The sequence below is a fragment of the Microtus oregoni genome, unplaced genomic scaffold, assembly GCF_018167655.1.
Source record: "Microtus oregoni isolate MIOR12 unplaced genomic scaffold, Mior012 000025F_ref0000491, whole genome shotgun sequence".
In the NCBI taxonomy this organism is placed as follows: domain Eukaryota; kingdom Metazoa; phylum Chordata; class Mammalia; order Rodentia; family Cricetidae; genus Microtus; species Microtus oregoni.
This window is the reverse complement of record NW_024543084.1, coordinates 9,933,116-9,954,032: the sequence shown is the minus strand read 5'-3', so window position 1 is coordinate 9,954,032 and position 20,917 is coordinate 9,933,116. Positions and strand designations below refer to the sequence as shown.

The 20,917-nt window shown below is 51.8% G+C and overlaps 2 protein-coding genes and 1 long non-coding RNA gene across 8 annotated transcripts; 2 read left to right on the top strand and 1 right to left on the bottom strand.

Annotated features, from left to right (window-relative positions):
* Positions 1-136: 136 nt before the first annotated feature.
* Positions 137-11,452, top strand: Card9 (caspase recruitment domain family member 9). 6 transcript variants are annotated; one of them, XM_041675033.1, is made up of 13 exons: positions 137-244; positions 3,229-3,429; positions 3,841-3,978; positions 4,754-5,058; positions 5,132-5,311; positions 5,425-5,568; positions 5,895-6,020; positions 7,532-7,723; positions 8,213-8,254; positions 8,641-8,689; positions 10,088-10,161; positions 11,076-11,152; positions 11,228-11,452. In XM_041675033.1, the coding sequence occupies exons 2-13, from the start codon at positions 3,246-3,248 to the stop codon at positions 11,325-11,327; spliced, it is 1,611 nt and encodes a 536-aa protein (XP_041530967.1). In that variant the 5' UTR covers positions 137-244; positions 3,229-3,245; the 3' UTR covers positions 11,328-11,452. The 6 variants fall into 6 exon arrangements, with proteins under 6 accessions (XP_041530967.1, XP_041530968.1, XP_041530969.1 ...); XM_041675034.1 differs by lacking the exon at positions 137-244 and adding an exon at positions 1,858-1,998 and having other exon boundaries at positions 3,200-3,429; positions 10,088-10,261; positions 11,228-11,373; XM_041675031.1 differs by lacking the exon at positions 137-244 and adding an exon at positions 1,859-1,998 and having other exon boundaries at positions 3,200-3,429.
* Positions 1,942-3,906, bottom strand: LOC121463012. The gene is made up of 3 exons (XR_005976384.1): positions 3,803-3,906; positions 2,559-2,714; positions 1,942-2,467 (listed from the first exon to the last, which is right to left on the bottom strand). It is a non-coding gene; the product is annotated as an uncharacterized LOC121463012 (long non-coding RNA).
* A 3-nt stretch (positions 11,453-11,455) lies between the features above and the next one.
* On the top strand, positions 11,456-17,269 carry Dnlz (DNL-type zinc finger). The gene is made up of 3 exons (XM_041675037.1): positions 11,456-11,829; positions 12,158-12,297; positions 16,514-17,269. The coding sequence occupies exons 1-3, from the start codon at positions 11,614-11,616 to the stop codon at positions 16,638-16,640; spliced, it is 483 nt and encodes a 160-aa protein (XP_041530971.1). The 5' UTR covers positions 11,456-11,613; the 3' UTR covers positions 16,641-17,269.
* The last annotated feature ends 3,648 nt before the right edge of the window (positions 17,270-20,917 follow it).

Below are 20,917 nucleotides of genomic sequence, written 5' to 3'. Positions count from 1 at the left end.
TGTGGTTTTTGTCATCTAGGGCTGGGTACCCACCAGCATCTAAGGATGTGGTCACCTGCCAGTTCTGAGACTCCCACACCCTTGGCTGCCCATGCAGCCCCTGCATCCAGTACTTTTCCATAGAGCAGGGAGAATGGAGAAACAGCTCTTCTTCCATTTCGTGAAAATGTGTCAGCTGGCCTATACCTCCGAGGTGGGGCTCCTAGAACCAGCATCCGCCACAACAGCAGTTCCCCTCATGATGGTAGGCATGTCTTTGGCATGGACCCAAGACCCGATTGGGTCTAGCCTCTTGCTTTTCTTAGTCACTGTTATGATCCCGACTCTCTGAGTCCCGAGCCCCTTGGCTCTCTAGGAGTGGTTCTTACGTGTGCTTTATCCTCTGTTGTGGGAAATTTCCAACTCAGAGTGAAAGGGTAAGTGTGACCAACCTGGTCCTGGTGCTTGTACCAGCTGACAACAGGTGATCACTCTTGGAGCCAGCAGATGGCTCATCATGCGTACTGCTCCAGCTGTGGCTGCCCCCTACCCCTGTTTCAAGGACATCAATACATCCAGGAACCATCTTTTTAGTGACTCTCTCTAGCTTCTGCCTTAGATGTCTTCATTTCGGAGTACTTGGGAGTTTTTCGGGTGTCTTTGTACTATTGATTTCCTCCTCAGTTTTATGGCCGAGAGCTTGGCATTTTTACTAACACTTTAAGACACTATGATGTGTGTTTTTGCTATTTGGGGACACAGAGCTGTGAAGGCCTGGTGCTGGCTTCCCTGGGGTGACTGCAAAGCCGTGAACCCCTCTTTGCCATCCTGGAAACCCAGGCAAGGCCCAGTCTTTAGCAGTGTGGCTCCCAAAGGCCAAAGAGGGTAGAAAGAAGAGCCAGCAGAAGGGTTGAAAGCCACAAAGGAAGGGACCAGTTGGGGGCTCACGACAGCACTGGGAGTTTTACCTTAACGCAATCCAACAGGCCAGGCAGCAGCACCTGTCAAACAGCCACACTGGCTAAGCAGGGCTGGCAGGTCCCCACACCCATCTCAAGCAGACTCTTGAAGGGCCACCCTGAAGTAGAGGCTGTGACACAGTCCATAAAGGACTCTAGCTGCCTATAGCCTGTGGATTTGGACCAAGCTTTGTCCTGGTGCCTGGTTGGCTCTGCAACTCCCTGGATTAGCTCTAAGTTGACCACAGGGTGGAAATGCTCCAATGATGGAGATGAAGGTTATTGGGAAGTCATATCTCTATTAAATGCCTTACTGTGGACTGCCAGCTCTGGTGTGGCCGGAGCTTGTGAGCTCAGGGTTGTGGGTAAACCCTTTACCCTGTAGTCGTGACCATGTCCTGCTGCACCTATCCTGTACCACTGTCCCTAGATGTTAGAGAGGGTCTGAGACACGGTGCCATACTGGAAAATAGTTTTAGAAGCCTGGATGGAGGAGGGCCTGGGACCACCCATCCACACACAATGCCAGATAGATGTTCAGCTTCTCTGTCGCTCCAGGCCCCTCATCCTAGGCGTGTGGGCAGGCAGGGAGGGCTCCTTTGCTCCCTAAGCACTTCTACTTCCCTCTGTTCTCTTCCTTGATGGGCCAATCAGAAGGTAGACCAGAAGGGTAGAAAGAAGAGCCAGCAGAAGGGTTGAAAGCCACAAAGGAAGGGACCAGTTGGGGGCTCATGACAGCACTGGGAGTTTTACCTTAACGCAATCCAACAGGCCAGGCAGCAGCACCTGTCAAACACAAGTACTACATCTCCCATGATTCCCCCGGGGCAGGGCCTGCGTGAGCGGGCGTGGTCTGCGTGAGGGGAGGGGCCTGCGCGAGGGGCGGGGCCTCCTGTGGGAGGACTGGCTGGCCTGTGGCGTCAGCCAGAACTCATCAGGAAGTGCACAGCCTTCTCCAGTCCGGGAGCATCCATCCCCACACTCGCAGAGACCCAGGCTTCTGGTGTGCTCATAGCCCAGGCAGCATCCCGCTGGCAGGCGGCTCCCACAAGACCCTGAGGTAAGTTCAGCTAGTACCACTTCTGGAAGGTGGGTGGAGCCTGTGGCAACTCTGCTGGGACTCTCCTGGAGCTTATACCCAGCAGTCAGTCAGCGCCTACCGTCAGGGGGCCTCCATTCTCCTCCAGTGCTGGGGCTGTGTGGCCAACCATGGGGCTGGAATGGCAGGCGATTGGCCCAAGTTTCCGAGGAATGTCCTCTGGGTCAGCAAGAAGGTGCCACAGGGTGCTGAGAAGTGCTTCTGAAGGTGGCCACGGCTAGATCTGGGGAGCCAGCTTCTCTGGGCAGGACCGCAGTGTTTTCCAAGGGCTGGAGACTGGGCTGCCTTCACTCAGCCCTGGAGTCACTGAAGCCACTCACTAAGACGTCACCTGTCCACGGTGGAAGCAGTGGGCAGTCCCACATGAGTGCTCCCCTGTGAACAACTGACCTGGTTGATCCCCAACATGTGGCCAGAGGCCAGAGGTCATCTGGAACAGAAAAGCACAGGGTTTGCTGGTGCCCAGCTCCCGAAAATCTGGAGGGGAGTCATAGCAGATGTCTGAAGACTGATGGCATTACCTGCCCTTCCCGTGTACCCAGCCTGGCAGGAAGAGAGAGATATTCCTACGACCAACCCTCACTTGTCCTCCCGGAATAGCTCCATGTCATGGGCAGCTGCCAGGGGGCTGTTGCATCACTGGCTGGGTACAACGGAAGGCTTGAAGGACACGGGGCCTGTCAGAGAATGAGGAAGTCACACACAGGCCTGGCTCCCTGGCAGAGTGAGAAAGCCTCCAACCAACCTGCCTCTCAGCCCCAATCTGGACACTAGCCAGCCAGAGTCCATGCCACCCAAGAAGGTGCCATGTAGGACTGCTAGTAGGGGCAAAAACTCCTCCGTACACTCATCTACCTTCAGGGAGGGCCAGAGCACTTTAGGGTAGAGGGCAGAAGCTAGTGACAGCCATTGTACAAGGAGTTTTCTCTTAGACCCAACCTGTCCCTTCCCTGACATAGCCAGGGGTGACAGGGGCAGGACAGCTGCTTGGGGAAGGTGAGCTTGACAGGGTGGTCTGAGAAGGGGCTGTCTGTGCAGCTCGGCTATCCCTCAGAAACCGCGGAACAAGGATGAGGCTGAGCCCTCAAATTTCCCTAACATGAGTGGCTGTGTCCCTGCCCAAAGCCGTGGCCTGGCACTCACAGGCCTGGGTCTCTCGTAGGCTGACTGCTGCTTTTCCTCCGCTGTCAGCACAGCCCACAGAGGACATGTCAGACTACGAGAATGACGACGAGTGCTGGAGCGCCCTGGAGAGCTTCCGGGTGAAGCTCATCTCCGTAATCGACCCCTCACGGATCACACCCTACCTGCGCCAGTGCAAAGTCCTGAACCCTGATGACGAGGAGCAGGTGCTCAGTGACCCCAACCTGGTCATCCGCAAGCGGAAAGTGGGTGAGGGCTGCTCCCATGCCGGCAGGCCCAGCCCGAGTCCCTCATGATCCCTACAAGACACGTGGCCAGAGGCTGCCCTGACCTTGTCCCCACCCAGCTCCATCTCCACGTAGGATGTATGAGCGATAGAGCATCCACTCCCCTCGTCATTCATGCTTACCTGGGGCCACCCAGAAGGAAGAGGAGTTCTTACCATTGTTCAGGCCCTGAGAGGACTGCGAGAGTGAAGGCAGAACCCTGCCCTGCCTAGACTGAGTCCCACAGGGTGCCTTATGTGATGGCCCAGAAGTGAGGGGTGGGGGTTACACAGCTTGGGATCTCTACCCAGAGCAGTCCTCCACCATCCCACCTGGACCCCAGAGCGTCTACATACCCGGACCTTGGCCTTGATCCCGTCTCTTCCACCTGTAGGCGTGCTCCTGGACATCCTGCAGCGGACAGGCCACAAGGGTTATGTAGCCTTCCTTGAGAGTCTGGAACTCTACTACCCGCAGTTATACAGGAAAGTCACTGGCAAGGAGCCAGCACGTGTCTTCTCCATGATCATTGGTGAGAGGCACAAGAGGGTTGGTGCTATGGGCAGAGTCAGGTGCCGCTGGGTCCCGGCTTCTGTGGTTGCATCAGAGTGAATGAGTCTGACACAAGCCCTACGGTGTATATCAGGGTAGTGGTACCGAGTGACTGCTCTCAGCTGCTCAGGGTCAGGGCTCCCCGGCTTGTTGAGGTCCTGCTGGTCTCCAGAAAGAGAACCTTTCTTTGATTTTCCCATCTTAAGAATAGTCACTGAGAAGCGGAGACCCCTCAGAAGTGCCATTATCACCTAAGGGCAAAATCCTACAGTTTCTAGAGGGGACAGAAGTGTTGTCTCCTGATAGGGTAGCCACATCCCTATCAATCCTCATTCATCTCATAAAGACCATTATAAAAATAGAGAGCCAGGCATGGTGGCACACACCTTTAATCCCAGCACACTCTGGAGGGAAAGGCAGGCAGATCTCTGAGTTAGAGGCCAGCCTGGATTATACTGGATTATATAGTGAGACATTGACTCAGAGAGAGAGAGAGAGAGAGAGAGAGAGAGAGAGAGCGCAACTGGCACATGAATGGTCCCAGTCAGGTCATCTGTAAGGGGCAGCAAGGCAGACTGGGCCTAGTGAATACACTTATCCTGAGGGAGCTTTCCCGCCAGCTTTCTCTCTGCGGGTGACCAGCACTGCTCCCTCTGTCCCCACACTGCTGGTCTTCAAGCACACACTCCTGGAGGACAAGAACAGGGTCTGCAGGTGACGGCCACAGGCTCCATCTGACACTGCATGGTCCCCAGATGCATCAGGGGAGTCGGGCCTGACGCAGCTGCTGATGACAGAGGTCATGAAGCTGCAGAAGAAGGTTCAGGACCTGACGGCACTTCTGAACTCCAAGGACGACTTCATCAAGGAGCTGCGGCTGAAGGACAGCCTTCTGCGGAAACACCAGGAGCGCGTCCAGCGGCTCAAGGAAGAGTGCGAGCTGAGCAGCCGAGAGCTGAAGCGTTGCAAGGATGAGAACTACGACCTGGCCAAGCGCCTAGCGCATCTCAGTGAAGAGAAGGGCTCCGCGCTCATGCGCAACCGCGACCTGCAGCTTGAGGTGATCGCTGGCCCCATCTGCAGGAGAGTGGGGTCTGGAGGAGCCTGCCACTCACTGACTGGACCTCCCACAGGTGGACCGGCTCAGGCACAGCCTCATGAAGGCGGAGGATGACTGCAAGGTGGAGCGGAAACATACACTGAAGCTCAGGCACGCCATGGAGCAGCGGCCTAGTCAGGAGCTGATGTGGGAGCTGCAGCAGGAAAAGGACCTGTTACAGGCCCGGGTGCAAGAGTTGGAGGTCTCTGTACAGGTAGGGCTACCAGCAGTGCACACCAGGCTTCATTTCTGCGGGGGGGCTTCAAGCGGGGCACACCAGGTGGTACAACTGCAGTGGCCAGGCTTGTTGCCCTCTGCCACCTCCAGGAGGGGAAGCTGGACAGGAACAGCCCCTACATTCAAGTGCTGGAGGAGGACTGGCGCCAGGCCCTGAAGGAGCACCAGGAGCAGGCCAACACCATCTTCTTCCTACGCAAGGACCTCCGCCAGGCTGAGGCCCTCCGGATCCGGGTGAGAGACCAGGGCAGGCAAGCAATGCCCCTGGGTATGCGGAAGGTGGGGTCTGGGATCTACCTCGCTATCTCCCCTTCACCAATTCCTGGTGCACGGTCATGTCGTGTCCACAGCTAGGGTCACCCTTTGGGTTACAATGTGACCAGTGGTGGCTGAGGCCAGGGTCTCAGACCAAGCTGGCCGACTGTAGCCTGGGACTCCAGCGCCCTTCCCATCATCCCAGCTAGCCTGATCTTGTGCACTCTGGAGCTGTTGTCCTGAATCCAGCCCAGGGGTCGGGTGGGCAGTGGAGAGTGGGTGAGGCTGAGTGGTGCTCCCTGTAGTGCATGGAGGAAAGGGAGCTGTTCGAGCTGCAGTGCCAGGCCTTACGCAAGGATGCCAAGATGTACAAGGACCGGATCGAGGCTATCCTGCAGCAGATGGAAGAGGTCTCCATTGAGCGGGACCAGGTAGGTGCCACGTTTGTGTTCAGAAGATGAGAGTGAGAGACATGTTGGGGTGCCGGTGCAGTAGCTTTTGGAGCTGTGGTCAAAGCAGCTTTTGTTTGTTTACTCTTGAGGTAACTTCAAAAGGTAGGACCCCGGGCCTCTCGTACAAACACAGGAAAGTCTGTCTTTCTCACAGAAAGAACTTATGAAACAGGGGAGTCCCAGTGGCCCTTGTGCTGGTTAGGGTAAGGATGAAGTTGGAGACTTCAGTAGGGGAGAGGAAGTTGCTAGCTGCACAAGTGGGGGGTGGAGGGCAGGCATTGGGTAGGAAGAGCTGGTGGTAGCTCCCTGGCATAGGTGGTAATAGTAGTAGCTCAAACCTGCAATTCTAACTTGGAAGTTGAGACAAAATAATTACTGTGAGTTTAAGGCCAGCCTGGATTACACAGTGAGTTCCGAGCCAGTTTGGGCTACAATGGGAGACCTTGTCTCAAAAAGCCAAAAACAACAAAAAGTAGTAGCAACTGAGCCAGGTTTGGTGACACATGCCTGTAATCCCAGGCTTTGTAGAAGCAGGAGGATCAGAAATTCAAGGCCATCCTCAGCTACATAGTAAATTTTAGGCCAGCTTGGGATAATGAAACTTTCTCCCAGGAAACAAAAGAAAAAGCATGGTGTTTGTTTTAAGAAGAGTCATCAATCATGTTCTTTTTTATTTCTCTTTCTTTCTTTTCTTCTTCAAGACAAGGTTTCTCTGTATAGTCCTGACTGTCCTGGAACTAACTCTGTAGTACAGGCTGGTCTTGAACTCACAGACCTCTGTCTGTCTCTCTGTCTCCCTGGTGCTGGGATTAAAGGTGTGTGCCGCCACCACCAAGCATTGATCATGTTCTTGATGTCAAGCTGCATCCAGGATTTACAAAAAAATGCCACATGGATGGAACAGAGACACATGCTATCTACTAGGGACATGTGACGCCTCAGTTGGACTTCCCTAGGAACTGCCTTGAGCACTGATCACAGAGAGTTTTACTTTTTTGTTTGTTTTGTTTTTTGTTTTTTTGTTTTTTTCGAGACAGGGTTTCTTTGTAGTTTTGGAGCCTGTCCTGGAACTAGCTCTTGTAGACCAGGCTGGCCTTATACTCACGGAGATCGACCTGCCTCTGCCTCCCGAGTGCTGTGATTAAAGGCGTGCACCACCGTCACCAGGCTTACTTTTTAAATTAATTTTATTTATTTATTTTTTATTGTTTTGAGACAGTGTCTTATGTAGTCTTGCCTCAAACTCAAACTATGTCCAAAGAGGACCTTGAACTACTCCCAAGGATGCTGGGCATGCACTACCCCACCCAGTGTCTGTTCCTTTGTACTGAGAGCCCTGGCCACTTTGAGAATCCCTCCAGTTCAGCAACTCCAACTGCTCAACAGGTGGCTGACATCCAGCCGGGACCTTTGGTAGAGTGGGGTCTCTACTGCCAAATAAAAGCCAAGAGCCTCACTGGTCAGGTCTCTTGCTCCTCCTATCCCTACAGGCTATGACCTCGAGGGAAGAACTGCATGCACAGTGTGCCCAGAGCTTTCAGGAAAAGGACGAGCTGCGAAAGCAGGTTCGAGAGCTGAGCGAGAAGGCGGACGAGCTGCAGCTGCAGCTATTCCAGAGCGAGGGCCGGTTACTGGCCGCTGAGGGCAGGCTCAAACAGCAACAGCTGGACATACTCATCCTGGTAGGTCCTGTGTCTTCTCTACCTGGGGAGGTCTGAGCAGTGAGGGAGCTGGGGAGGACCCGGGCTCAGGGCAAGACTCCAAAAGGGATCATCAGCCTAGGGGCATCCCCAATCCTAGCCTGGCATGGCTGGTGCCCTGCTTGTGGCTTCCAAAACTGCCTGGGCCTTCCTGAATCCCTTTTCCTCTTTGGAGCTCATGCTGGAATGACAGACATAGATGTAACTCAAGGTCCAGTCAGCACACAGGGGCTTTTGAACAGTGGCCTCGACCGAGGCATAACCTTCACGTGGCTTGGCGGGGTAGCATTAAAGAAAGGCAGATGTTCTGGGTCAGGGTCCTGAAGAGGTTGCTGGCTTGACTCAGATACACTCAGGGCCTCCCTAGAGGATGAGACTGGGGTGGGGCCCTCCCTATGCCCTGCACACCCCATGTCCAGGTGCTTAGAACCCCTGTAGCGAACTGACCCATTTCCTTTTCTGTGGCCGCAGAGCTCTGACTTGGAGGATACTTCACCCAGGAACTCCCAGGAGGTGAGTGCAATCCAACGGGTGGGCACAGAGTGGGCCTCTCCCTGGCCTCCAACCTCCCTCCGACCCTACACTCATCTCCCACATGGTCCTGTCCACCCGAACTGGACTGTCCCTTCTCTCCCACTTTGGGCTGGTTACAGGGAAGACAGCTGGCCAAAGTCTGGGGCCTTTGTGAGCAAAGTGAGACGCAGTCCAATGCCCACACCCTGGCCTCTTAGGACAGGAACTTCATGCTTCCCTTTACCCGTTGGCCCGACTGGGACTGAGCCCCAAAGATCTCTGTGCAGATCAAGTGGGCAGTGGGGGAGGCCACATCTAGTCCTGGAAGAGCAATGGTGGCTTGTAGCATGGATGGCCTAACTGAGTGGCATGTCTCTGTCTGGAAGCTCTCACTGCCTCAGGACCTGGAGGAGGATACCCAGCTCTCAGACAAAGGTGAGCAGGTGGGGGTACCAGGCACCGTCAGACCCTCCCCTAGCCCAGAGGCACCTGGGCTAGAGTCTCCTGGGCCTCCCAGAACCCTGGCCCATCCTCAGCACACAAAGCTGTGTGACTTACTCTGTCTCAGTAGTCACACCACTCCAAGGACAGAGAAACTGAGGCAGGGAGTGGCAGTGGTGAAGAGTGGTGAAGGACTAAATGTTTAGGCTCACACACCCCGAGAATAAGGAATCTGATTTGAACATGGGGCTTAGGTCTCAGGGTCTGTGGTTCAGACGGCAGTGAGTGTGGAGCCCCCATCCTGCCTAGGCCCATCTTTCCCTACCAGCCACCCCCCTGCAGAGGGATCGAATAGCCGGCATCCAGGTGTTCTCAATGAGGAAGTAAGGGATGGCGCTATAGATAGGGCAGCAAGCAAGGAGATGGGGTGTATGCTATCACAGTAGCAGGCTGCTAGACAGGACCCTCCTCTGGTCTGATGGTTGGCTCGTTAGTCCTGGGGATGGCAGTGGGGGAGCTGACGAGAACAGAGTGTCCTGAAGTAGCTGGAGATGGGAGGTGGTGGTGGTGGGGAAGGATGTCTGGTGCAGGAAGGAGCCCTGAGAGCTTTCTTGAGAAGTCAAATAGACTTCCTCAGCTCAGCCTCAGCCCAGGCTCTCACCAGAGGCAAAAGGGGAACAAGTGGTGCGGATGGAGAAGTGTGGAGGTGGGTCACCCACTGCAGCCCCCAAGACCCAACTTTAGGCCACTGAGCTCCATGTGGGCACAAAATAAAGAGAACCCAAGAACAGCCAGCTCCCTGCAAGGCATGCCAGGAGTTAGGCACCATGAAAGTGAGAGGGGAAGGAGGTGGGTCTGCTGGTTGCTCTCACATCCTGAGTCCTCCTTGGATATAACTGTTTCTTGATGTTCATAGCCCTCCCTGGACATCTGCCTGGAAGCTTGAGCCTTGCTCTGCCCAGGACCTTGGGCATGCTGGGTCTGGCCACCTAGTCTGGTCTAACTAATATAGTGTACTTGCTCTCACCTCCAGAAGTCCTGAGCTCTCCACTGAGGCTGCTCCCACCCCACCCACGGGAACCACTAAGCACATAAATGTTGCCAAGCCAACAGGGACATGGCCTAGGACATGCATGAGCAAACTGTCCTGGGGACCAGGAGTCTTTCCTACCCATCCATCCTTGTATGTTTGGTGACAGTCAGCTTGGAAGGTTGGGTGGGTGATGGTAGGAGCCCTGTTGAGAGCTCCTGGCAGCCTAGGGCTGGCTCGGCCTGTCCCTGCCTGGAAAATGCAGTCTCCACTGGCCTGGGCTAGTGCTAGCTGGATTGTTAGCAGAGGGAGGTAGTGGCCATGCCGGATGGGCACCCCACAAGCACAGCTCTTCCTTTCAGGTGTCCTGGCAGACAGAGAGAGCCCAGAGCAGCCCTTTGTGGCTCAGAGCAAGGAGCCGCTTTCACAAACCCATGTAAGGCTGACTGGGGCCCCCAGAGTCCTGGTGACTCGATGGCTGATCTTGGGGAAGAAGGTGACTCTACCTGTAACCCCGAACAGCTGCGGATCACAAGGTCTTTGCAGTGCATGCATGGGGTTTAACATTTGGGTAGTGTTTGGTACATGAAGTGGAGCCCCTCTTCGTGGACAGAACCCTAGATGATGTGGGGTGCTTGGATGGGGCGGGGCAACAATGAAAGGACACCCCTACAGCTGTTCACGGGGAGGAAATGTAACAGGCTTTCTCCGGGTTGCCAACCAGCTCCCAAGTGACACGGAAACTTATTATTAATTATGAATGTTCAGCCTTATCTTATGTTTGTCCCACTAGCTCTTATCATTTAATTTAACCTGTTTCTCTTCATCTACATTTTGCCTTGGGGCTTTTAACCTTTCTTTCAATTCTGTATGTCCTATTTTTTTTCCTGCTTCCTCTGTGTCTGTCTGTCTGTCTGTCTGGCAGCTGCCTGTCTGTCTGTCTTTCTCCCTCACTCTCTTCTCTCTCAAGTCTAGATTCCTCCTCCTACTTATTCTCTCTCCCTGCCAGCCCCACCTATCCCTCTAATGTCTAGCTATTGGCCGTTCAGCTTTTTATTACATCAATTAGGTAGGTGCCTTAGGGAGACAAGGTAAAGCAGCAACACATCTTTACATAACTAGACAAATGCAGCATAAACAAAAGCAACATACCTTTACATAGTTAAAGTAATATTCCACAACAAAGAAGTCATCTAATCAGTCTGGCTAAAGGGGTAGTTCCCCCGTGCTCGCTCATCTTGGAGTTTATCAGGCCCCGCAGCCAGCTGGCTCAGCTTCACACTTGCTAGAATCCCAGGGCGGCCCTGGGAAGGCCACAGTGTCTAGCTTCCGGCCCTGTTCCTTCTGCAGGGCATGGGGCCCAGCAGCAGCGAACCCCCTGAGAAGGAGCGGCGGCGCCTCAAGGAGAGCTTCGAGAACTACCGCAGGTGTGGGGCGGCGGGCAGGACGACCTGGAAGGGTGGGACACTGGCGTGTACCTGCTCACACTGCGGGTCCCATAGGAAACGGGCGCTCCGCAAGATGCAGAACAGCTGGCGACAGGACGAGGGGGACCGCGAGAACACTACTGGCAGCGACAATACCGACACCGAGGGCTCCTAGCGGGCCTCACGGAGGCCGAGCATCTGTGTAAATGTGAAGGGATGCTGCATTTTTTTACTGTATGCTACACATGTGTTGTACAAGTGTTGGAAAATACAGCTAAATAAAATGACCACCAAGCCGAACCTATTGGGTGGATGTGCACTCGGAGGGACACCAGGGGGCGACAGAGGGCAGCGCGCCGGGTGGCTACGGAAGCCGAAGAGGGTCGCTTCCGGCCGCGGCGCCTATTTCCAACTCTGTTGCACGGGGCGGCAAGAAGGATCGGCCGAGGACCACAGACGGGATGTTGTGGAGAGCACTGAACCGCGTGCCTACACTACTACGTAGTGTGCGGACCCGGAATCCCGGGCCTGGGCGACTTTGGGATGCGGGAACTCGCCTGACGACCTCGGAGAGACGGTGGGGCTGGCGGAGTTCGAACTCCGCACCAGAACCCGAGTCTGTGGCCGCGCTGGGGCGCGTCGAGCAGAGCCACTACCAGCTCCACTACACCTGCAAGGTAGGCGCGGCCGAGAGAACCTGGCGCTGGTTCACTTCCTGAAGGAGCGTGGTTCTCAGAGAAGGGACTGGAAGTAACCTTCGGGCCGGGGAGGGGACGGGGTCTTCCGCGGGAGGGCTGGGAAGGGATGGAGCCATCTTTGAGGGACAGAGGCTTCCAGGGATGGGGAAGGTTACCTGGAGACAGGCGTTCTGGGTAGGAAGTAACTGGGATCTCTCCTAGGTGGGACCATCTGGGACAGAGTTGGGGCTGTCTCGCAGGGTGGTTAGCCCTCGGGAGGGGGCTTTCTTGTGTGTACCTGGCCTGACCACCTCTCTAACCCAACTAGGTCTGTGGGACTCGGTCATCTCAGCGCATCTCAAAGTCGGCCTATCACAAAACTGTGGTCATCGTTAAGTGCCCTGGTTGCCAGAACAACCACATCATCGCCGACAACCTAGGCTGGTTCTCTGACTTGCAGGGGAAGAGGTAAGGCCAGCTGGGAGGGATAGGAGTCAGTAGGATTGTGTGTTATGAATTAAGTAAAATGCGGATCTCTGGCAGCTGCAGGTAGGTCCCCGAGCAGCCAGGGGAGGGAGGGACGGAGGGGGGAAGGGGAGAAGTGGGGAAAAAGTGGGGAGAGACAGAAAAGCTGCCTCTTTGAGAGGGAGACAGAAAAGGGAAGAGACTCAGGCTGCAAGCAAGAAGAAAGATCTGCCTGCCTCAGCCGACTGGAGAGGGAGTGGGCATAGCTTGTCTTTTTTTTTAAAAGATATTTATTTATTCATTTATTTATTTATACAGTATCCTGCCTATGTAGGCCAGAAGAGAGCACCAGATCTCATTATAGGTTGTTGTGAGCCACCATGTGGTTGCTGAGAATTGAACTCAGGACCTCTGGAAGAGCAGTCAGTGCTCTTAACCGCTGAGCCATCTCTCTAGCTCCTGGCTTGTCTCTTAAAGAGAAAGGATAGATCATTACATTGTGGTCCTTCAGGAGGAGCCTTGCCTGGCTTCACTGGACAGCCCAGCTTCCATGTGGATCTAGAAACTTGAATTTGAACTTCAGATAAACCACGAATAACCCCCAAGTGTGGCAAACTATATCTCTAGTTCCGTGGCTCCACCTCTGCCACTGCCTGACCTCCTATGGCCTTTTCACTGTCTTTCTTTAAAGATTTATTTATTTGCTGGGCGGTGGTGGCTCACGCCTTTAATCCCAGCACTCGGGAGGCAGAGGCAGGCGGATCTCTATGAGTTCGAGGCCAGCCTGCTCTACAAGAGCTAGTTCCAGGACAGGAACCAAAAGCTACGGAGAAACCCTGTCTCGAAAATAAAAATAATTTAAAAAAAACCCAAAACAAACAAACAAACAAAAACAAAGATTTATTTATTTTAAATATGAGTGCTCTATCTGTGTGTACAACTTTATGCCAGAAGAGGGCATTAGATTCCACTATAAGACAGTTGTGAGCCACCCTGTGGTTGTTGGGAATTGAATTTAGGACCTCTGGAAGAGCAGTCAGTGCACCTAACCATTGAGCCATCTGTCCAGCCTGCCTTTTCACTTTTTTTTTTTTCATTTTTACTTTCTTTTTTGGGGGGATGAGGGTTTTTAAGACAGGGTTTCTTTGTAGCTTTGGAACCTGTCCTGGAACTAGCTCTTATAGGCCAACCCTGGCCTCGAACTCACAGATCCACCTGCTTCTGCCTTCTGAGTGCTGAGATTAAAGGCGTGCGCTTTAATCCGCTCCCAATTTACTCAGGAGATCTTGTCTTTTTCTACTTTCTACTTCCCATGTAGATTATATCTATATAAGTCTCTCTTAGTGTCCTCATTGTTGTCTAAGGTCTCTGGAATTGTGGTTTGTAGGCTGGCTTTTTTTGCTTTATGTTTAAAAACCACCTATGAGTGAGTACATGTGATAATTGTCTTTCTGTGTCTGGGTTACCTCACTCAAAATAATATTTTCTAGTTCCATCCATTTTCCTGCAAAATTCAAGCTGCCCAGATGGACTTTTTCTTTTTTTTTTTTTAAATATTTATTTACTTATTATGTATACAATGTTCTGTCTGTATGCCTGAAGGCCAGTTGAGGGCGCCAGACGTCTTTACAGATGATTGTGAGCCACCATGTGGTTGCCGGGAATTGAACTCAGGACCTTTGGAAGAGCAGGCAATGCTCTTAACCACTGAGCCATCTCTCCAGCCCTGGACTTTTTCTTTTATTGATATTTATTGAGCTCTACGTTTTTCTCTGCTCCCCTCCCTTCCTCCCCCTCCCCCCTTCAGCCCTCCCCCAAGGTCCCCATGCTCCCAATTTACTCAGGAGATCTTGTCTTTTTCTACTTTCTACTTCCCATGTAGATTATATCTATATAAGTCTCTCTTAGTGTCCTCATTGTTGTCTAAGGTCTCTGGAATTGTGGTTTGTAGGCTGGCTTTTTTTGCTTTATGTTTAAAAACCACCTATGAGTGAGTACATGTGATAATTGTCTTTCTGTGTCTGGGTTACCTCACTCAAAATAATATTTTCTAGTTCCATCCATTTTCCTGCAAAATTCAAGCTGTCGTTATTTTTTTCTGCTGTGTAGTACTCCATTGTGTAAATGTACCACATTTGCCTTATCCATTCTTTGGTTGAGGAGCATTTAGGTTGTTTCCAGGTTGTGGCTATGACAAACAAAGCTGCTATGAACATAGTTGAGCACATGTCCTTGTGGCACGATTGAGCATTCTTTGGATATATACCCCAAAGTGGTATTACTGGGTCTTGAGGAAGGTTGTTTCCTAATTTTCTGAGAAATCGTCACACTGACATCCAAAGGGGCTGTACCAGCTTGCATTCCCACCAGCAATGTAGGAGTGTTCCCTTTTCCTCACAACTTCTCCAGCATAAGTTGTCATCAGTGTTTTTGATCTTGGCCATTCTTACAGGTGTAAGATGGAATCTCAGAGTTGTTTTGATTTGCCTTTCTCTAATGACTAAGGATGTTGAACATTTCCTTAAGTGTCTTTCAGCCATTTTAGATTTCTCTGTTGAGAGTTCTCTGTTTAGGTCTGCACTCCATTTTTTTTTTTTGATTATGTGATCTTTTGATGACCAATTTCTTGAGTTCTTTGTATATTTTGGAGATCAGACCTCTGTCTGATGTGGGGTTAGTGAAGATCTTTTTCCATTCTGTCGTTTTGTCTTGTTGACCATGTCCTTTGCTTTAAAGAAGCTTTTCAGTTTCAGGAGGTCCCATTTATTAATTGTTTCTTTCAGTGTCTGTGCTGCTGGGGTTATATTTAGGAAGTGGTTCCCTGTGCCAGTGTGTTCAAGTGTACTTCCCACTTTCTCTTCTTTAAGGTTTAGTGTGGCTGGCTTTATGTTGAGGTTTTTGATCCATTTAGACTGAGTTTTGTGCATGGTGATAGATATGGGTCTATTTTCATTCTTCTACATGTTGATATCCAGTTATGCCAGCACCACTTGTTAAATATGCTTTCTTTTTTTCCATTTGATATTTTTTGCTTCTTTATCAAAGATCAGGTGTTAGAAGATGTGTGGATTGATATCCAAGTCTTCTATTCAGTTCTATTGGTCCTCCTGTCCTTTTTTTTTTTTTTTTTTTTTTTTTTTTGGTTTTTCGAGACAGGGTTTCTCTGTAGCTTTGGAGCCTGTCCTGGAACTCCCTTTGTAGACCAGGCAGGCCTCGAACTCACAGAGATCCGCCTGCCTCTGCCTCCCGAGTTTTTTTTTTAATATTTATTTATTTATTTATTATGTATACAATATTCTGTCTGTGTATATGCCTGCAGGCCAGAAGAGGGCACCAGACTTCATTATAGATGCTTGTGAGCCACCATGTGGTTGCTGGGAATTGAACTCAGGACCTTTGGAAGAGCAGGCAATGCTCTTAACCACTGAGCCATCTCTCCAGCCCCCCTCCTGTCTGTTCTTATGCCAATACCAGGCTGTTTTTAGCTCTGTGGTAGAGTTTGAAGTCAGGGATTGTAATGCCTCCAGAAGTTCTTTTATTGTACAGGATTGTTTTGGCTATCCTGGGTTTTTTGTTTTTCCAAATGAAGTTGAGTACCGTTCTTTCGAGATCTTTGAAGAATTTTGCTGGGGCATTTTTACTTTCTAATGGAGGCCTTTTATCCTCTGCCAGCTCAGGGCAAATGGGTGTGTGTCAGACTGTGGAGTGGGTGCTGGACTTCAGTTGGTGCTCCCACTTGTGGGAGGGCAGTGCGGAGGGCCAGGAGCCAGGGTGGAGGATGAGTCTATGACCGCCTGATGGTTTTTTAGTGTCCTCCTGTGAGGAGGGATTAGTGGCAGGAGTGTGGGCAGAGCCGACATGAGATAAGCATGCAGACCCTGGGTCTCTGGGTTTGCTTGTTGGACCTGTGCTGCAGAGAAATCTCAGGTCTGATTCGTAGGAACAGGACAGAACTGCTGGGATGGCTAGCTGGTGAGAGGCATGGCCGAGGCCCCTGGGGGTACGCTGTGTGTGGGGGGGGCGGGGGGGATGACATCCTGTTTGCTGACTTCTGAGGTGGCCCTTCCTGACACACAGATTTGGTGAAGGTGCATTAGGTACCTTTGAGGTACTGGTGTCACTTGGGTTCTGGGACAAGTTTTCCAGAACCAAATTGACCGTGGGATGATGCCCTTGAGGGAGCCCAGTACAGAACTGAGGCTGCCTTCCTGTCTCACAGGAACATTGAAGAAATCCTAGCAGCTCGAGGAGAGGAGGTTCGCCGCGTTCCTGAAGGATGCCCTGGTACTGATCCGGAGGCTGCTGAACCACCTGCCACCCTCCCTGGCAAGACTGAACAGAGCTGACTGTGGGGGCCAACCTTAATAAGCTAAATACAGACAGGTCACCCAAAGGAAGCTCTTTGCCAGAGTAGAACTTGGCCATTGATAATTTAATAAGAGGCCAGAGTCTCAGTAGTTTACCCTGAGGCAATGCCTGGCTGCAGGAGGAACCACAAACTGAGATTACCGTAGGGCAATGCTAGCTTTTAGACTCCCTCCTGTTCCCATTTCACCTTGGGATCTGTTCCTTGCCTTGGTGGGAGACAAGCATTAACCGCTAGATATGCACTTGCTCTGTGCTTACCCACGAAATGACTAATTTGGTTTATTTATTAGCTTTACAGAGTATGGAGTTCTAGTCTTGTACTTATTATAGATGGTTAAAAAACCAAGTTAGTCATCTTTAAAGTGCTGATGTGGTAGGTTACAGGAATGAGCCTCATTTAGTTCCCTGTGTATGTTTTCAAAGTCAAACTTAAAGCAGGTAATAAAAAGCAGGATTTGTCTAATCAACGTGCTTAGGCAGCCCTCATACTTCAGAGATCTGCAGAATATGGCATTTAAAATAATGATTAAAAAACTTATTACAGGGGCTGGAGAGATGGCTCAGAGGTTAAGAGCATTGCCTGCTCTTCCAGAGGTCCTGAGTTCAATTCCCAGCAACCACATGGTGGCTCACAACCATCTATAATGAGGTCTGGTGACCTCTTCTGGCCTACAGGCATACACGCAGAAAGAATATTTTATACATAATAAATAAATATTTTTTTTAAAAAAAAAAAACTTATTGCAGGGGCTGGAGAGATGGCTCTTCCAGAGGGTCTAAGTTCAATTCCCAGCAACCACATGGTAGTTTACAACCATCTATAGTGGGATCTGATGCCCTCTTCTGGCATAAAGGAGTACTTGTGATAGAGCACTCATATACATAAAATAAATAGATATTTAAAGAGAAAAGGGGGGCAGTGGTGGCACACGCCTTTAGTCAAATAAAAAAACAAACAAACAAAAAAACTTACTATATTAGACAGAGACTCAGATATCCTAACAGTAACCCAAGGTCTCCAAAAAAGATTATGAATGAGATGCCGGAGGTCTCCACCTGGATTACAATGATGCTGACCACTGGGCGAGATGACTCCCAGTGCAGCACCGGCTGCCAGGAAAAAGCAGACCCAAGATTGGGTGCTGTCTAGCTACTTGTGAAGGGGGAAATGTGGGGGCCAGCCATAATAAGCTAAATATGGACAGGTCACCCAAAGGAAGCTCTTTGCCAGAGTAGAATTTGGCCATTGATAATTTAATAAGAGGCCTGAGTCTCAGTAGTTTACCCTGAGGCAATGCCTTGCTGTAGGAGGAACCACAAGCTGAGATTACCAGACTCCCACCCAAGAACAGACCATCCAAAGGAAATGCCTGGCATTCCAACCGTTGTAGATAGGTCCACCTGCCAACGCACATTCACCAGGACCCCCTAGACAGATGTCAGGCAATCAGAGGTCCTGAACCTCAGAAACCCCCCACCCCAACATTAACTACTATAAAAACCCAAACTTAGGGCTGGAGAGATGGCTCAGAGGTTAAGAGCACTGACTGCTCTTTCAGAGATCCTGAGTTCAATTCCCAGCACCCACATGGTGGCTCACAACCATCTATGAGATCTGGTGCTCTCTTCTGGCCTGCAGGTGTACATGCAGGCAGTGGAAGACACCACCCCCACCCCCCGCAGCCGGGAGACTCACTCAAGTCTCAGGATAACATGACTCCCCAGGAACTCACGAGAGACTTGCTGCAATCACACGAGGTTTATTGACAGGACAGGGACCAGTGCACTGGGGCCAAAACTCATTTCCCATGCAGGGGTAGAGAGTTCGACCCCGAGTAGCTGGGAGAAGGGGTATTTAAGGGAAGAAACCATAACACAATAATCCAAAGGGGGTAGGGAGGGCGTCATTGGAAAATACCAATGATAATTACAAGGCAGCTCCCTGTTTCTCAAGATTATTCTCAAGATTATCTAACTTTATCTTCAGCTAGTTCCTGAAACAGAGGCACTAGATTTTTGATTCTTCTCTCCCTGCTTAGATTTTTGGCTCTATTTTTTCTGCTATTGAGGGGTCTGGATTTATCTGGGTCTTTCAGCAGAACATTGTATTCATTTAAAAAAAAAACAACCCAATTCTAATTGAGCTCGAGGCTCTCCAGATATTCCAGTATGTTGGACTTGCAGAGAGACCAAGTTTGCAAACTTGATTAAAATAAAGGCTCTTTGCTTTTACATATGGGACTTGGTCTCCTTTGTTGGCTCTGTGGGGACTCCGCAGATTTGGGCATAACACTGACTTGTACACTCCTGCAGCTGTGGACTCCGATCTCCCAGAAGTTACCCCATCCACCTGGAACCCCAAGTCTGGCCTGCTCCTTGTCAGCAAACAGCTGTCACTTCCAGGTGCTGGGCCCTGGCTCCTGTTTTCCTTTCTGAATTCAGAACAACTCTGTGGCTCTGGGACCCCAGCCTCAGGAGCTTCCTTCCTCTTCAGTCACCTCATCCCTTGTGGCCCTGGGCAGTTTCTGTTCCTCAGAGCTCCACTACTTCCTCCTCTGTTGCCCACTCTCCTGCCTAGCACTGGTGGCTTCCATCGTGTGAGCTAGTGTCAAGTCAAGCCCTGAGGCATGGCTTCTGTACCAGAACTGGCTGCCCAGTGCAGCTGGTAGACCTGTGGGGTTCTGCTCAGAGGCTGGGAAGAAAGAAGAGGCCCCCCTGAGCTGCCTGCACCTCTTAATGCTCCTTCCTGTGTTGGGGCCTACGAGGACATGTGTGGCAGTGATGAGGGCCATATCATGCTTGCCTTGGTGTGTGGTTCATCTCCCAACTTTGTTTGACACGCCTTCAGGATGTTCTTGTGTTAAGGAAAACAAGCGGATGCGAGACCAGGACAGGCTTTTTGCGGGAGTCTCTGGGCCCCGTGATGTTCACCATTAATCAGCAGCCCATCTGGCAGGGAGAGACCTGGGACAGGAGGGTGGGGTGTGACAGTGACACAATGCTGCCCTGTCTCCTGGGACCCAGCTAGTGATTAGCAGTTCACTCTAGGCCGTAGGAGGCCGGGTGCACTTGCAGGCACTCAATTACCCCCTGTCCTTCCCTCGGCAAACACCGTGCTATTATCCCCACCCAGAGCCTCCTGTGTCATTTGTGCAAACTGTCGGAGTCCTAGAGGCAGAACCAGCCCCCAGCTCCAGCCTGCTTCCTGTGGAGGACACAGAGGTCAGAGGGGGCTGACTGTTGCTTAGGGGCCTTCAAGTGCAAGAGGCCAGTGGAGCCCGACTAGGCTCTTCTGTTGCCTTCAAGTGTCTGGACCAGAGTTTGAGGATGCCCAGAGGTGGCTTGACCTGATGGTGCAGAACTGGATGGAGGGGACCTGCTCTGGATGGGAAGGCAAAACCCACTGTGGACTTATCTTTGTGTGTGCCTTCTGCATGCTGCTGCTCCCCATCTGGAGCCTTGCTGCTCCGGAGCCCTCTCCTTCCGGGGAGCCTCTCTGGACATCGGGGTCTCACTTGAAGCCTCACCCTCCACACAGACCATTATTGCACGGTCCATACGCTCACCCTGTCCTGCAGACTCACCTTGGGCCACTGTTGTCAATCATGGCAGCTTGGAGTTGTTCTGACTAGTCGAGTTGTCTCCTCCTTCCTACCACCCCAGCACTTTCGGCATGACTCCCGTGGAGTGGCGCGGCCCTCTGATCACATGCCCTTCCCAGGGCAGCTCCTTCCAAAGTTGCCCTCCCAGCACCTAAGCAGTCCCGGCATGCCTGGAAGAATCTGGCTACCTCTAGAGCCACCACAGTGCTCCAGACTCCAGCGACTTCTCTAGGTTATTTTATTGGTCTTATGTTCTGCCTCCCTTGGCCTAGGTCAGGCCTCTCCCCAAAGGGCCCTATCAGGATAGACTTGAGCTCCATGGGGTACTGCTCACCACTTGAACGTGGAGGACAAGCCAGTTTCTCTGTTGCTTAGACTGGCACAATCCAGTCCCAGAATTAGGAACAAAGGGAGCCCTGTGGCTGGAGCTAATCCAATGAGGGTGAGGCTGCTGAGAAGGGCTAGTCCCCAGTGTTCCCCAGTGCACAGTGACAAGCCTGGCTTCTGTTCCACATCTCTGGAAAGCCAGGACCATGAAGAACAGCAGAGAGTGCAGTAGGCAGAGGATGCAGCAAGTAGAGGCCCAGGCCCTAGCCCCCCATTGCTACAAGCAGCAGGGGCGGGCATGGCCTCATGATCTCAGAGGGCTTGTG

Bases quoted from the DNA above. Each gene is read 5' to 3' on its own strand.
- Card9 (XM_041675033.1), top strand. From the start codon at position 3,246: ATGTCAGACTACGAGAATGACGACGAGTGCTGGAGCGCCCTGGAGAGC. The intron at 8,255-8,640 runs GTGAGTGCAATC...TCTGTCTGGAAG, and splicing joins CACCCAGGAACTCCCAGGAG to CTCTCACTGCCTCAGGACCT. The intron at 8,690-10,087 runs GTGAGCAGGTGG...TCTTCCTTTCAG, and splicing joins TACCCAGCTCTCAGACAAAG to GTGTCCTGGCAGACAGAGAG.
- Dnlz (XM_041675037.1), top strand. From the start codon at position 11,614: ATGTTGTGGAGAGCACTGAACCGCGTGCCTACACTACTACGTAGTGTG. The intron at 11,830-12,157 runs GTAGGCGCGGCC...TAACCCAACTAG, and splicing joins AGCTCCACTACACCTGCAAG to GTCTGTGGGACTCGGTCATC. The intron at 12,298-16,513 runs GTAAGGCCAGCT...CCTGTCTCACAG, and splicing joins TCTGACTTGCAGGGGAAGAG to GAACATTGAAGAAATCCTAG.